This window comes from Nicotiana sylvestris, chromosome 2, assembly GCF_000393655.2.
Source record: "Nicotiana sylvestris chromosome 2, ASM39365v2, whole genome shotgun sequence".
Taxonomy (NCBI): Eukaryota; Viridiplantae; Streptophyta; class Magnoliopsida; order Solanales; family Solanaceae; genus Nicotiana; species Nicotiana sylvestris.
The window spans coordinates 2,077,698-2,094,173 of NC_091058.1; the positions used below are offsets into that span (position 1 = coordinate 2,077,698).

At 36.0% G+C, this 16,476-nt stretch overlaps 1 protein-coding gene across 1 annotated transcript; it reads right to left on the bottom strand.

The window, feature by feature from the left end:
- Positions 1 to 2,680: 2,680 nt before the first annotated feature.
- LOC104249099 (uncharacterized protein At3g27210) lies at positions 2,681 to 5,922 on the bottom strand. Its single transcript, XM_009805478.2, has 3 exons — positions 5,541 to 5,922; positions 3,682 to 3,762; positions 2,681 to 3,357 (listed from the first exon to the last, which is right to left on the bottom strand). Exons 1-3 carry the CDS (start codon positions 5,740 to 5,742, stop codon positions 2,933 to 2,935), a joined length of 708 nt encoding a protein of 235 aa, XP_009803780.1. The 5' UTR covers positions 5,743 to 5,922; the 3' UTR covers positions 2,681 to 2,932.
- Between the last annotated feature and the right edge of the window lie 10,554 nt (positions 5,923 to 16,476).

Genomic DNA, 16,476 nt, shown 5'->3' on the forward strand with positions numbered 1-16,476 from the left:
ATCTTTTAATGGCGTGAGACTTTTTGGGAGCGAACAATATCACGTCATGTTAAGAGTGTAATTGGACTAGTTTAGTCCAACAACAGGTATCAGAGCCCAAGTTCAGCAGAACGAGTATGAATATGTCATCTCATTTTGTAATAACCGTTAAACGTGATTTTGTGATCTTATAGCTTTGACTAGTTCTACGTAGTTAGTCCTTGAACTGATCCATCTTTTATCTATAATGATAGTAGATTAAATATCTTCTGATTCTTCTCGCTAATTACACACAAATACCAGGCATGGCATTTTCTATTTGTTAACATTCTCTTCCAATCATCTAAGGTCATCAACTAATTCGGCATTTTTTCAGTTGAAATTGGATTATGCTAGCCAAACGACTCGCACGTGTTTCTGTAAATTACTAGAAAAGGGCATTTTTTCAGTTGAAATTGGATTATGCTAGCCCGGTGCACTAAGCTCCAGCTATATACGGGGTCCGAAGAAGGACCGGACCACAAGGGTCTATTGTACGTAGTCTTACTTTGCATTTATGTAAATTACTAGAAGACTAACAAAAAATGGTTTAAGACAGGACATTTTTGTTATGTTATCTGCATGACTTTTTTTTTTTTTTCTTTTTTCAGTTGGAGCTTTGCACAATAACTTAGCATCAATTGCCTATTATTATACAAATAAACGACTAATTAAATGTATTTACCCGGTCTAGCTATTCCATAGATCATAGATTGCTTATTGATGATCGGCACTCTTTTGATCCTTTTTTCTTTATTTTTTCTCCCTTTGTTATATAATTACAAAAATAACTGATAGAGTATTTTTTTTCACCTTCTTTGTTTCATATTTTTATTTTTCTCCATATCAATTATCAAAAAAATAATCTATATAGTATATCTTATTTCTTTTTTTCTTTCATTTTTTTCTTTTTATTTAAAATATATGTATTACTGTAGATATTTCTAGCACATAGGATCCAAAATTATATATCACTATAATAAAATGATACATTAGTATAATAAAATGGCATATTAGTATTTAATGTTATTATAAAATACTTGTCACAATATATACCAAAACTGTATATAAATATACCAAATAGGTATATTACTATTTTATGTCTTCCGACACCTTCTTCTTATATAATGAATATTATTTTCATGGAATTCCAAAAAAATTCATTTAAGAAAATATTTGCAAGGACCCAGTTGGAAAAATTTTTAAAATTAAAAATGACTTATTTATTACCGGTATAATGTTATATTATATTGTATACTATAACAATATAATGTTACTACAATCATGACTTAGCTTTGCACAATATTACCTAGATGATTCAATAAATAGCAGTCGAAGTATACTACTATTAGTATATTAATATTATACACTATTACATCATATTGTTGCAATATATTGCATATTATTATAGTATACTATTATAGTATATTGTATACTATAACAGTATATTGTTGCAATATAGCTATATATTCCTATAATATATTATATACCGTAGCGCTATATTGTTGGGTAACTGTGTTCTTCGATTTTAAGCAGAAAAATTTGATCTCAATCACCTCAAATCAGCTCTAGATGCGATCAAATTTCAGTATGAACTTCCAGAAGGTACTATAAGCAATATTTAATAACACTTACTTTGGATCAAACAAGAAAACTTCAAAATAAAAACTATATTTTAAATTCAAGAGCTTCAAGCCCAACAATGGTGGATATTCAAATACATACAAAAATTCAGATATGTAAAGCTTACTCGATGGTACTATAAACAATATTTCATAGCACCCACTTCGAATCAAACAATAAATGTTCAAAATAAAATTTTAAATTTACGAGCTTCAAGCTCAACAATGGTAGGTCTTCATACAGACACAAAAATTAGATCTGGGAAGCTTAATATACTAAGTAATCGTATGTGCTACTTAAAATAAAGAAAGACCAAATTATTTATTTATCAAATTGTAATAGCTACTAAGTAAGCTTGCAAAAATGAAGTTGGATGTTTTAATACCACTGCTTGCTGAACTTTTTTATTAGATGGAACAAAAAATATAATAACAAGAAAGAAAAAGGAAACGGAGTTAGGATTATGTTGCAATCGGCAAATGTCCGTCCATACGTCAAAGCAATCGTACCAGGAGCCATAATACATGGAATCCGTTATATATTCCAACATAATATACTGGAGTTCAAATTTTTTACATGTGAACTTCCAGCATAATATACTGATCCAGTATAATGTTAAAAGTTCATACACAAGTGCCCCATTCTCTAGTATATTATGCTGAAAGTTCATACATAGGTCACCAATTTCCAGTATATTATACGGGAACTTTCTGTGTTGCAGCACAATAGTAACTATTTTTCAATGACTTTGCAAATGCTGGCTATTTGTCAATTATCAGTCCGAAAACTGGCTAGCCCGTGCTATTTTTAAGTAAGGCGATTAGGTAAGAAATTCTTTCGGGCATGTTTTCATGAACCATGGACCACTCCACCCCCACCCACAAAACACACAAAAGAGGAGAAACATGGCATAGTTTAAATAGGTAGTTTCAAATGGAATGGTACATTTCAACAGGTCACGTCCCACCTCCAGTCCCATGGCAGCAAGAATTGCCTTCTCCAGTAGCAGCAAATGAGAAATGTCAATCAGAGAACAGAGGACTGGAAAACATATATGTATAAGGACAATGCCCAGGTTAATTAATTAACAAAGCTGTTCTCTATAGCTTTATACAGTACTTACATATAGTAGCAATATATGTTTGTGTCAATGCACACCTGATCTCATGGACTTCAAGTTTGGTTGATCACTGATGGTCAAATTGCACATCTCAAAAGTCAAAATGTTCAGAATTCCTGATGCACATGCACATACATACATAGAGAACTTATGAGAGCCAGATTGTAGTTATTAGCTGACGCTATGTGCAGGAGGACTCATACTCTTCCTCCTTTCCCTAAAGCTGCCACTTCGCAACCTGGGAAGACAACATTGTGCTGACCTCGGTGAGTTGGCCTCAGTTTTTAGCTCTCCATTGGGGGTTCTCTTGCCACTAGACACTGGGGCATAAGGTGTGCTAGATGTGGATTTGGGTGGTAGCTGTAGACCAGCAGCGAGTCCATTTTGGTTGCCTTCAGCGTATTGTTCATTGGGATTCCGGTTTCTTGAGCTTTCTTTGAAAAGCTCAAGTAGATTCTTCCTCTTATGTTTTGGAGAAGATTGCGGTAAAGAAGCAGGAGGTCTTTCTACAAAAGGGGTTCTATTACCAGCCAAAACACCTCGATGCACAGGCGTATTTCCACGTGAAGGAGTGTTTCCAAGTGATGGTGTAAAATCTGCATTTAAGTCAAGAGAAAGACGACAAGATCAGAAAATGATGACAAGCGCAGATAGGAAGTGGCTGCCACGCAACAAGAACAATCTCTTTGGTGCTGAGATTCCAATTCTTACTGAGAAGCATGTTGCTATCTTAACAATAACTATTTACTTGGTGTTGCACTTTCCTTATAACAAAAACTCATGTACTTTCAGTCATTACTAGCTATTTAACTTCAACGCAATGCATAATGGGGCTTTTTCTAGTTTACGAATTTAAAAACACGAGGAAAAAAATGGAAGCAGAAAATGGAAAATCATCAGGTATTGAAGGTTCATCTTACCTCCCTTCACACTAAAGAAATCGTCGTCGCAGTCTGACTCCAACCAAGCTTGGGAATCAAAGAAAGCCTCCTCCTTGCTACCTAAAACGAAGGAATGCCGGCTATCAGATGAGATAAAATATATCGAGAGGTTACAAATTATAGTGAAAACGCACAATAACATGATTGTTATATATCTATAAACACCCCTCGCATATAGATATTTTAAAAGCTTAGCTAGAAGCGCTCTGTTTCAGGTAATCAGTTCGAGGATACTAGAGAAACAAAAGAAGAAAATTGAAAGAAAGTGCAGACGATGTCCTTTCATCATTCAATATTCCACCACGATCCCAAAACATCACATTCAAAACAAATCCATCCATTTCAAACAAATAAGAAACCAGAATTAGCTAGGAACTTCTGTTAGCAAACTAGTAGGCATTATATCTTCACTGAAAAATTGCACAAAAATTTGTTTGCATAGATAGACAAAATCAAAACTTGTTTATAGTAGAGAGTGTTCGTATCAGACAAGTATTCAAAAACACAAGGCGATGCATTGGGATGCTTGAAAATAGTCAACGTAGGACCCCAACTAAGATAATAAACTCGCATGACTAGAAGGGAATTACATGTAAGGCCACTGGCAATATGCAACTAATATTTAGAGGACTATCCTTCAGCTACTAAACAAGAAAAAGTCTCTGAAATAACCACAATTTGACATGTTAATCTCAACAGTGAGGTTAGCACAATGATGAAATCAGACGTGCAACTCATTGTTCCTGTACCTGTTTTTTTAAATTGACGACAACCCGATATGAATCAATTGAATTATTCATATTAAGTTACAGGATGTTTTTGTCTTCCTTAAATTAGTTAGGTGAGGTTTTTAAGTTGTTCTACGAGAGGTTGTCTCCAGCAAAATAAAAAATAGTAGCAGTGTCATGACTACATGTGCTGCAGATGGCCCCATCAATAAAAGAATTTTGGCATTGCACAAAATTTTAACAATAACTCGTTAGTCAATCTTTCCTAATTGCAAAAAAAAAAAAAATGGACAGCTAATAACAAAAGAAAAAGGGAAAAGCATACATAACTTATTAAAATTGTAATTTTAAAGCCACAAACTTTAACTGCTTTTTTATGAAAACAGTAAAATCTCGGTTTCATTAGCGACTAATTTGAAACATAATCATGAGCATCATGTCAATTAGATCGGTGTTATCAACGGTGAAAAGCTCAAAAAAGCTCTAAGGTCGGGGCTTTAACAACAACCCACAAATAAAGCGTGGGCATTAATGAAAAAACGCGCAACTGAAGTAAATGTAAAAATATGTATATATAGTCGAAGACCAATAATTATAAGCATGAATAAATGAAAAATATAATGATAAAATGAAATAACAATTGTTTAGTGTCGCCTTGTCAAAATTACACGCATTGGCAAGGAAATATATGCTTTAGAGCCTTGATGTAACAATGAAGCGTCCGCAAAACGAGGCAAAGAGCTTGACATGTTTTGAGCCTCACTTCAGGGCTTACGCGCAAGGCTGAATCAGATTAAATAGAACACCTCTATAATTTTCTCAAACACAGAAAAACCAGCCTAACAATTATATAACAAACTTAAGAAACTAGCATAACACCAGACTTACTGAAAACTTAAAACTTGAACAAATTGTTGAGCTTAACAGGAAAAGAAGCAGTATCCCCACTTTTTTTTTTCCCACAGAAAACCCACAAAAAGAGGTTAACAGAAAGTGAATCAACGTCAAAAAACAGAACATGCTTAAAATAGAAGACCGCGCATACACCACCAAAAAAAGCCCAAAAATAATTGCAACAAAAAACGAAAGGTTAAAGCAAGAAGATCGTACCATAGTCGCTAAAACTGGTTACTGCCACAACTGGCGAACGTTGAGGTTTGAGTTGAGGATCAGGGAGTTTGATATCACCATTCTCAAGGGGTTTATCTTTGAGCGGCGATGGACTAACAAGCTTATCATTTTTAGAGGCAAAAACAAGACGGAGCTTCATCGCTGATTTTGGATCTTTATGCACTGAAGCACACGAACCCATTTTGCTAACACCAAACACCCTTTAATTCATCACCGAATACTTTTCCTGAGAAGGAAAAAAAAATACAGAGAGTGAAGTAAAAGTGAGAGAATTAGAAGGGACAAAGGGCGTGGTGTGGTGCCTTAGCGTTACGCTTTGACAATTGTTGAAAGAGCAAAATATCATATGCCAATTGTGGGGGCTTTGATTATCAAGTTCTCGTAATTTGTAATAGGAGGACTCATAAGTGTGGGTCCTACTCAAAAGGTTTGTATTATTGCAAATAAATAATTTAATTAGATTTGGCTTTTCTTACGAGTTCATAACGTGTTCCCAATGAATATATATACACATTTTATTTTTATTTTTTTGGAATCCTAGGAAACCCACGTTCGTTACAGCATCTGTCACGGTTTCTGTTATTCAGATGAATGCGCACTGGGTAAACCCATTATTATGTAATACTCCCTCCGTTTTAATTTATGTGAACCCATTTGACTGGGCACGGAGTTTAAGAAAAGAGAGAATACTTTTGAACTTGTGATGTAAAATGAAGCACATATATTTTATGTGGCTATAAATCATTGCATAAAGGTAAATTATTTCCAAATAGGGAAAAAGGAAGTAGCTTGCAAACCACACAGAAAATATAAAATGCACTAGTCAAGCTCTGTGCGACGGGTTAAATCGAGAAGTTTTTGAGGGAGGAGTATTTTTTTCATAAAGTGAAATAAAACAAAATAAAGAATGATTTGATATGAAAATAATAAAATAATTTTTATTAACCAATTACTGCCCATATTCAATAAAAATAGATGATTGTACTTATGGTAAGATATTATAATCATAATTCAATAAAAATAAATGAGTCCAAAAAGAATAATTAAAAAGATAGTGGGGAGATTTTGGAATTCCACTTTCTCTGTCTCGCTTTTCGTTGCAAAATTGTTCAATTCGAGTAGGGCCTAAAGCTCCGTGTTTGAATTCTCTCTCAGTCCAATTAGTTCTGCTTTGACATGAACTGTAGTTGAAATCATTATTTGCAATAAGTAAGAAACTGTTTCTTTCTTGAATTTGAGTTTTCCTAAGAATATAAGAGCCACGGCAAACAACAGTGACTATTCAAAAGTCAAAACTATATTATTTTAAATTTATTTATTTAATTGTATAAAAAATAAAATAAAAATATTGGTTACCTTTTTATTTTTTTCATTATTAAATTTAGTTAAGTATTGATCAAGTGAGACATTTAAAAAAGATAAATATTTAACAAATACTATTATAATTAAAATTACTATTTTTTTCATAAAAGTGCATAAACTTAAAAAATAGAAACTATGTAATATTTATTGGATTAAAATTGTATTGTTACATAAATTATTCTTGTGATGACACTTTTATCTCTACCCCCAACTCATACTCTACGACCACCCTTATGGCCACGTAAAATGTTATGATTACCTCTTCGTACTTATCAATAGGCAAGAATGGCATAATTATTGAATGATTGACTCTAATTTTTAAGGCAAAATTCTATAGCCATGTGAAGAATCCATGCACCAACACCAAATTAATTTACATTCTATCAATCAATGCGCTTAAGTTATCTCTTTCCCGTTTCCATTTCTGAATAGGATAATTTACCTTTTCTAGTATTTAAATATATCGCCTTCTAATATAATATAGAATAAAAAATTTAATTAAAAAAAAACCCCGTTTAAGGTCTTAGAATTTTATGGAATTGACGAGGGGTTGCTCTGATGGTAAGCAACCCCACTTCCAACCGAGAGGTTGTGAGTTCGAGTCTCCCAAGAGCAAGGTGGGAAGTTCTTGGAGGGAAGGATGCCGGGGTCTATTTGGAAACAGTCTCTCTACCCTAGGGTAGGGGTAAGGTCTGCGTACACACTACCCTCCCCAGACCCCACTAAGTGGAATTATACTGGGTTGTTGTTGTTGTTGTTTTAAGCTCACAGCTGTCGATGTTGCTGCAAGATTTCTTTGTAATATGAGTATTATTTTCAGCATCAGGCACAACATGGACATTAATATATTACGTTGTGTTAACGGCGTGGAGATTAAGAGAGAAAAAGAATTTAGAGACAACTGTTCTTGACCAGTTAATTAACAAAAAATCTGAAGGTTGATTTGGTCGTTTGAACATTCTTTTGGAGAAATTATTTGTAGTTTCTTTTAGAAAAAAAGGTGTGTGCTTGGCTGTAATAGTTTTGTAACTACTCTTTATAATGTTGGTTAGTATTCCCTCCGGTCTATTTTAAGTGATTTTTTGGTCTTTTCTTTGTGGTCCATAATATTTAATTTTTTCAAATATCTTCTTTTTTGCCAAAATTATCTTTCGAGTAAAAAGTCTAGGAATTTTTGTTGTAATTTTTAATGAACAAATTAAAGTTTACATTTTCAAATGAAAAATGTAAGGGAGACTCAATACATAACAATAGAATGGATATACTACATATCAATGAAATAATTCAATGGATACGTGCAAGTCAAAAGGATAGGTGCAAGCCAAACTACTTATCTGAAATTTCCTCGAAGTTTTCTTTATCTTTCTTGTACTCCCTTCGTTTCAAATTAGATGACATATTTTTCTATTTAGTCTGTTCCAAAATAAATGACATATTTCTAAAATTTGGAAATAATTTAATTTTAACTCTTCATTTTACCTAATTTACCCTTAATGAGAAGTTTTTATAACCGCATAAATATCATGACCCCACAAAAATTTTACCCCTTAAGTTGTTAAGACCACAAATTTCAAAAGTCTTTTTTTCTTAAACTCCATGCCGAGTCAAACTATCTCATTTAAATTTGAAACGGAGGGAGTAATATTTTCTTGTCATAAATAATAAAAAAAATATGTGTTCTATTCGTGTAAAATATGCGTAAGATTTAGCCACTTAACACACACAATTCGAACGCGCAAAATCGAAAGTATCTAACTACCATATTCTCTCTCTAATTAATTTTAATTTCAATGGCGTGAACTTTTGGGGAAATTTTTAGTTTTTTACCTCAAGTTCTGGTCTATGCTAATGTTCCATCTTTTTCGTTTGAAATTTTAAATCCATCAACTGCTTTTTAATTTGCACGTTATCGTGATATAGTGAAGGTTGCGCCTAGCCAACTAAAATGTGCTTACTGTTTTCTTTTTCAAAAGAAAACCACAAAAAAATGGTTGGTTCTTATTGATTAAAGAACAGTAAAAAGAACAAGGAAAATGATGAGGAACTGGACACATTAATGGTGGAGCAAGGAATCATAATAAGAAAATTCCAAAAAATTAAAAATGTCACACCTAGTATTTGAGTTCTTTGACGAAGGATACACAAATTATATTTTACCCTATTGTGCAATAAAATGTTTTTGCGAAGGAGATTCAACTGACTGCAAGATACAAATTATAAAACTCTCTCTATATTATTTGTAAAATATTGTATATCGAAATTTAGCTATTAAAACTTCGAACAATAATCAAATCGATTTAATATTGTATATCTGCTAGAGGTATGCATTATTCCGATTAAACCGAAAAATCGAACCGAACCAAACTAAAGTTTAATTTAGATTGGTTTTTCGGTTTGGTCGGATTGAGAAATTAAAATTTTAGGTTTCTTGGTTTGGTTTCAAATTTTAAACAATATATATAGTGAAAAACAAAAATAAAAATGAAACATTTAATATTTTATATAAAATATATATACCTAAATTATTATTTTTATTTAACATATATCGTTTCTTGAAGTTAGAATTTGAGTATTTTACTGCTCTATAGCTTTCTTACTTACTAGTCTCTCTTTGTATTAGGATACATAACGCCACATTATCCGTCTTTAGGGTAAATTTTTTATGAGTGATCTGAGGAAAAATTTTGAAAAACAACTTTTTGGAGTTTTTAAATTTATTTTGAAAAATTTTTAAATTCATTTTCAAGTGAAAATTAAAAAATTTATGGCCAAATATTTATTTCGAAAAAAGTAAAAAAAATTATGGCCAAACAGGCTCTTAGTTATCAACTATTCTAAAAAAAATCATTTTACTTGTCACTTTTCGCATATCAAGATAAATTAATTTTTTTTTTCTGTTTTGTCCTTAGCATTAATTACTCATTCCAAATTATTTTCTAAATTTATTAAGATTATACACCAATTAATATGGGTATCATGATAAATTATACACTTTATTTATTATTTATTATTTTTTAATTAAAGGGTGTGTAAACTCAATAGTGAACAAATATAAGTAAACGGAGTGAGTAATATGCACCCCTACTATCCGAGTTATAGCATGTAATCCCTGCTCGTGCCATTTTTATTTTTATTTCTCATGTTATGGCGAACTAATTTTTCAAATTTCGAATAGCATAACGAAAGAAATTAGTCTTTTTTGTTAAAGATACGAAAAGAGAAAGGGATTGAGATACCAGCTTTATTTTCCTTTCCTAGGAAGAGCCATCATTTACGATTCATGAGGACAATAAATTATGAGCTACTATTTCAGAATCTATGTTTACACAACATAAATTAACATATTGTAGGGATAGCTAACCGAGAGAATACAGTAATATTTCATTTCTCAACGTTGACGTGTAAATTACATAACTATTTACCATGCTTATACCTACCGGCAATATTAAATTTCGCGTTCATCCTTTTTTTACCCTTTCAACTGACAGTAACTTTCAAATTTTTATTATTTTACCTTTCCTAATTAACTATCTCGTTCAGAAGCCCCAAAAAAGAGTAAAATGAGCACGGAAAATATGAAAGTTAAAAGTTTTTTTCACTAGACTTAAAATCAGTCGTCATTTTTTAGCTCAAATATATAGACATATATATGTGAGTGATGATTAAACTTTAATGGTGAAGCACTGACCATATTGAGTGACTGCGCCAGTTTAAGCATCAAGCACTAAAGTCTTAAACTTTATCTTTGTGTAATCCTGGACAAAGAAAAATTATAAAACGTAAGACTTGATCACTTCCCCTACTCGAGTCTCGAGAGTTTGGTATATTTCTTTTTCACATAGTAATGATTCCTTTTTCCTTTTTGTTTTCCAAATCCAGTTTTCCTATCTTTTTGTTCCTTTCTTTTTATAACAATGTTGACTTTTCTGGAAACTAAATGGTTAAAGCACAGGGAGCTGTAGTATAATATTGACCTTTCACTATTACATATTTGTAATTTCCCTCCGTTATTTGGCTCGACAAGGTTCCCTCGATCTTGTTTGGTCCTGGAATTACGAGCTTAACGATTTAACTTCGCATATTGGTTCGATATAACCCGGACTCGAGTTCTGACCGGTGACGTCTCAGCCTCGGCCGGTCATACATTGGACGAACCCGATTTTAACCGTATACATAAAGGGAGGTTTGATCATTTGTAAAGGACACTATAATACACACAAAGAAAGTAATATACTAATCATTTCTAGTTCTTATCATTTTGTTGTTTCGTTCTAACGTTAGTTGAGGCATCTCTTGGCTCGAGGGTGATAAAACTCAAAGGCTAAGGCTATTCAATTTGCGTGGTTTGCATTTATTTTCTTATCATCAAGTTCAATATTAATCCGTCTTCTTAATTTATATCAAGTTACATCACGTATCCTTAAAATCGCGTATAAATGCAATTGTTATCCGATTTTAAGGGTAGACAGTTTGGTGCCCACCGTGGGGCTAAGGATAATAGTGATTACCTTGTACAAACATTCATAACACACACTATTTTACACTTGTTCTTTGGAGTATCTTTGATTCCAGGACTAAAATGTCGAACTCTCAATTAGCACCCCTACACGTTAACAATGATTTCGGCCACCATGGCGAAGATAACATAGCACCAAGGAACGACGTACCCCCGGTAGGCTTCGATGTAGATCCAATCGATGCCAGCTCACATGTAGCCATCAACGTAAATTTAGTCATCGATCCCGAGGGCAGCATCCGTGAGGATGTTCGATTAGTCGCTCAAAGCACACATGGTAGGGAAGATGGCGGGATCAGTCTGCGGGTGATCTTCGAAATGTTACAGGATCAACAACAATGATAGCCTAGCTCCAAAACCAGAATCACCCACCGAGTAGGATCGAGCCCGAGCCATCGCAGAAAGTTGTCCACAGGCTCGAATTGATTTCAAGGAAATCGAACGAGAAAAAATCGGAGACCAATCTTGCAATCATGAAGATGCTCGAAGAACTGAAAAAACGAATTGAGTCGGGGGGAAAGAAGATCAGGCAAATGACAAGAAGACGAAAACTTACAACTCCAGGGTGGATCAAATCCCGAGGGCACCTCCGATATTGTAAAGGACACTATAATACGCACAAAGAAAGTAATATACTAATCATTTCTTGTTCTTATTATTTTGTTGTTTCGTTCTAACGTTAGTTGAGGCATCTCTTGGCTCGAGGGTAATAAAACTCAAAGGCTAAGGCTATTCAATTTGCGTGGTTTGCATTTATTTTCTTATCATCAAGTTCAATATTAATCCGTCTTCTTAATTTATATCAAGTTACATCACGTATCCTTAAAATCGCGTATAAATTCAATTGTTATCCGATTTTAAGGGTTAGACAGTTTGGCGTCTACTGTGGGGCTAAGGATAATAGTGATTACCTAGTACAAATTTTCATAACACACACTATTTTACACTTATTCTTTGGAGTATCTTTGATTCCAGGACCAAAATGTCGAACTCTCAGTCAGCACCTCTACACGTTGACAATGATTTCGGCCACTACGATGAAAATGATAACATAACACCAAGGAACGGCGTACCCCCGGTTTGCCTCGGTGGAGTTCCGGATGTAGATTCAATCGATTCCAGCTCACATGTAGCCATCAACGTAAATTTAGTCGTCGATCCCGAGGGCAACATCTGTAGGGATGTTCGATTAGCCGCTCAAAGCACACTTGGCGGGGAAGATGGCGGGATCAGTCTGCGGGTGATCTTCGAAATGTTACAGGATCAATAGGCAGCGATAGCCAGCTCCAAAATTAGAATCACCCACCGAGTAGGATCGAGCCCGAGCCATCACTGAAAGTTGTCCAGAGGGTCGAATCGGTTTCAAGGAAATCGAACGAGAAAAAATCGGAGACCAATCTTGCAATCATGAAGATGCTCGAAGAACTGAAAAAACGAATTGAGTCGGGGGAAAAGAAGATCAGGCAAATGACAAGAAGATGAAAATTTACAACTCCAGGGTGGATCAAATCCCGAAGGCACCTCCGATATTGAAGGGTCTGGACTCCAAAAAGTTCGTGCAAAAACCTTTCCTCCCGAGTGTGGCTCCCAAGCCGATCCCCAAGAAGTTCCGCATGCTCGAGATTCCTGAATACAATGGAACGACCGATCCGAATGTGCATGTCACCTCTTACATATGTGCTATCAAAGGGAATGATCTAGAGTATGATGAGATTGAATTTGTTTTGCTAAAGAAATTCGGAGAGACCCTATCTAAGGGAGCTATGATATGGTACCACAATTTACCACCTAATTCTATTGACTCATTTGCTTTGCTTGTAGATTCTTTTGTAAAGTCACATGTCGGGGCCATCAAGGTTGAAACCAGGAAGTTGAACCTTTTCAAGGTAAGGCACAAGGACAACGGAATGCTCAGAGAATTCATGTCTCGATTTCAAATGGAACGGATGGACCTGCCACCGGTCGCTGATGATTGGGATGTTCAAGCTCTCACACAAGGACTCAATGTTCGAAGCTCGGTGGCTTCATAGCAGTTGAAGCAGAATCTGATAGAATACATAGCTGTTACTTGGGCCAATATGCATAATTGGTACCAATCGAAGATCAGGGTCAAAGACGATCAACTTGGGGCTCCTTCCGGGTCCATTTATCCTATCAGACCTATTGATAGAATCAAGAGGGATATTGATCGAGAACCGAGGTTGAACATAGATCAATACCAGCCATATAATGAAGATTGTAGGAGCAGCGGATCTGGGCAAAATTCTGGACGAAATGAAAAGAGAAGTGATCGAGGCCAGAGCTCTCGAGGGCTCATGAGCAAGAACGGTTTTGACAGGCCTATCGGACCTAAAGAAGCACCACGATTATCAGAATACAACTTTAATGTTGATGTAGCTGCCATCGTATCTGCTATCGGACGCATCAAAGATACCAAATGGTCTCGATCTTTATGAACCGTTCCAGCCCAAAGAGATCCCAACCAAATATGCAAATATCATGGCACTCATGGCCACAGAACGGAGGATTGTCGATAGATAAGAGAAGAAGTAGCCCAGTTATTCAACAACGGGCACCTTCAGGAATTTTTGAGCAACCGAGCCAAGAATCATTTTAGAAACAAGGATTTCAATAAACAAAACGAACAAGAAGAGCATCAACACATCATTCATATAATCATCAAAGCGATGTTCCTTAAGGTCCGATGTTAAAGCACACCAAAATATCGATCACGAGGGAAAAACAGACTCGAGATTACATACAAGAAGGAACTTTATCTTTCAATGACGAGGATGCAGAAAGAATCATGCAACCCCATAATGATGTACTGGTAATATCTGTACTCATGAATAAAAGTCGACTGAAATGTGTGTTAATTGATCTAGGTAGCTCGGCCAACATCATTCGATCGAGGGTCGTAGAGCAACTCGGCCTACTGGACCAAATCATGCCTGCGGCCCGAGTGCTAAGCAGATTCAATATGGCTTGCGAAACTACTAAGGGAGAAATAACATTGCTAGTAAACGTAGCCAGAATCACCCTAGATACCAAGTTTTATGTGATCGAAGGGGACATGAGGTACAACGCCTTATTCGGGAGACCCTTACCTAAGAATATTTACATGGGGGAAGCCTCGAAAGGCATACGAGTGCGCCTCTCGTAGACGAATACCGACTGAACCGCTCCTACTATGTGGGCCACCATCTTGGATTTCTCTTCTTCTTCTTCTTCTTCTCCTTTGAACTCATCCCTTAGTCGGTGGACTGAGTCCGAGGGTAGAGCGCTGGTGTTTCCCTTGGGTTTACACGTCGGCCTCCTCTTTGGTTTTTTCTTTTCCGAGTTTGGAGAACTCAAGGCCCTTTTCCTTTTCTTCTCATCACCCTGCCTCAGAGCAAGGGACTCAAGAGGCACATCTTCATTACCGGATGGAGGCCTCATAGTAACATCTTTGGGGAGACCTACAAACGAACGCAAAACCATAAGAATTCGACAATGCAAGGAGAAAATCCAACATTATTAAATCAGAAAAGAAAACTTACCATGATTACGGGCCTCCCAACGACCCTTCGACAGCTCCCGCCATGCGTGCTCGGAATATGGTCTCTGTGACATAAGGTCCTCGACCCACTCCTTGAGTCGAGGAACTACGTCCGGCATCCAAACCACAGTTGTACCACAAAACAGTGATAAGAAGGGAGAGAATGGGAGAAAAAATAAATAAATCTTTAAGGCGAAGTTATATTTACGCTTCATATTCTATTTCTCGAGAAATAGCATGTCCTCGGTAGGGATCAAGTTCGAGGTCTTCACTCGAACGAATTTGCCCATCTAGCCTCGGTCCTGATCCTTATCTATACTCGAGAACAGGGCCCTAGTGTCCCGTCGAGCAAGTTTGATTAATCCCCCTCGATAGATCCGGGGGTTGCACAGGCGCATAAGATGATCGAGGGTGAAAAGACACCCCTCGATTTTGTTTACAAAAAAATAGAGAAGAATCACTATCCTTCAGAAGGAGGGGTGAATTTGATTGAGGGTCACCTCGTACCTCTTGCAAAAGGCGATAATGATCGGGTCTAAGGGACCCAATGTGAAGGGGTAAGTGTAAATACTCAAAAAACCCTCAACGTGGGTAGTAATTTCTTCCTCAAATGAAGGAACCACCACATACTTATCGGTCCAGTTGCAATCATCTTTTGTCCTTGGAGAGGAGATCATTGGTGATCAAACATATATATCTCTAGACCGACTCGCATTGACCCGGTACCGAGGAAGTTTTTTCGACCTTGAAATCAGTAACGGTCGAGCACCCTCCAGGAACAAACTCTTTAGGGTGTGGTTTCGCCGCAGTCCCGTCACCGGCAGGTCGTGATAAAGAGGCGGTCTCCTTTTGTGGAACAATCTTAGAAGTTTTCGCCATTTTAAAGTAGAGATGAAGAATAGGAAATTAAGAAGTTACACTTAATGATTTGTAAAAGGTTCAACAAATCTAGGTACAAAAGTTGGAGAGTGAAGAGATTCTTGAAAAACAAGAGTAGAAGAAGCTTTGAACATAAAGTTTGAATGAATGAAAGTTGGGATATTTATAATTTGCTAATGACGGTTCAAAACCAGTAGTGGCCGGCCAACGACTGACACACATTTAATGCCTTGGAGACTGGACCAACGGGACGTTTCAGTATCCTTTTGTCGCTTATGTCATGATCTATCGAAGCAGGGTTCGGAAGTTCATATCGTTTCTCGTCATCTTCTCTCCGAAAAATGAGGGGACTATCTGTATACGGTCGAAATCGGGTTCATCCATTGTATGACCAGTCGAGGCTGAAATGTAATAGGTCAGAGCTTGAACCCGGGTTATATCGAACCAAGCCGCGATATTAAATCGTTGAGCTCGTGACTCCAAGACCGAACAAGATCGAGGGAACCTTGCCGAGCCAAATAACGGAAGGCCAAAATATCCGGGATCGGTTGGAGATCACGGCAGAATTCTCGGCACGTATCAAGGGGAGGCCGATTAATTAGCAAATCATGAGATTGGTT

Coding starts and splice junctions, on each gene's coding strand:
- LOC104249099 (XM_009805478.2), bottom strand. CDS start 5,742: ATGGGTTCGTGTGCTTCAGTGCATAAAGATCCAAAATCAGCGATGAAG. Junction 3,763..5,540: donor AACCAGTTTTAGCGACTATG/GTACGATCTTCT, acceptor CCTTCGTTTTAG/GTAGCAAGGAGGAGGCTTTC. Junction 3,358..3,681: donor TTTCTTTAGTGTGAAGGGAG/GTAAGATGAACC, acceptor ACTTAAATGCAG/ATTTTACACCATCACTTGGA.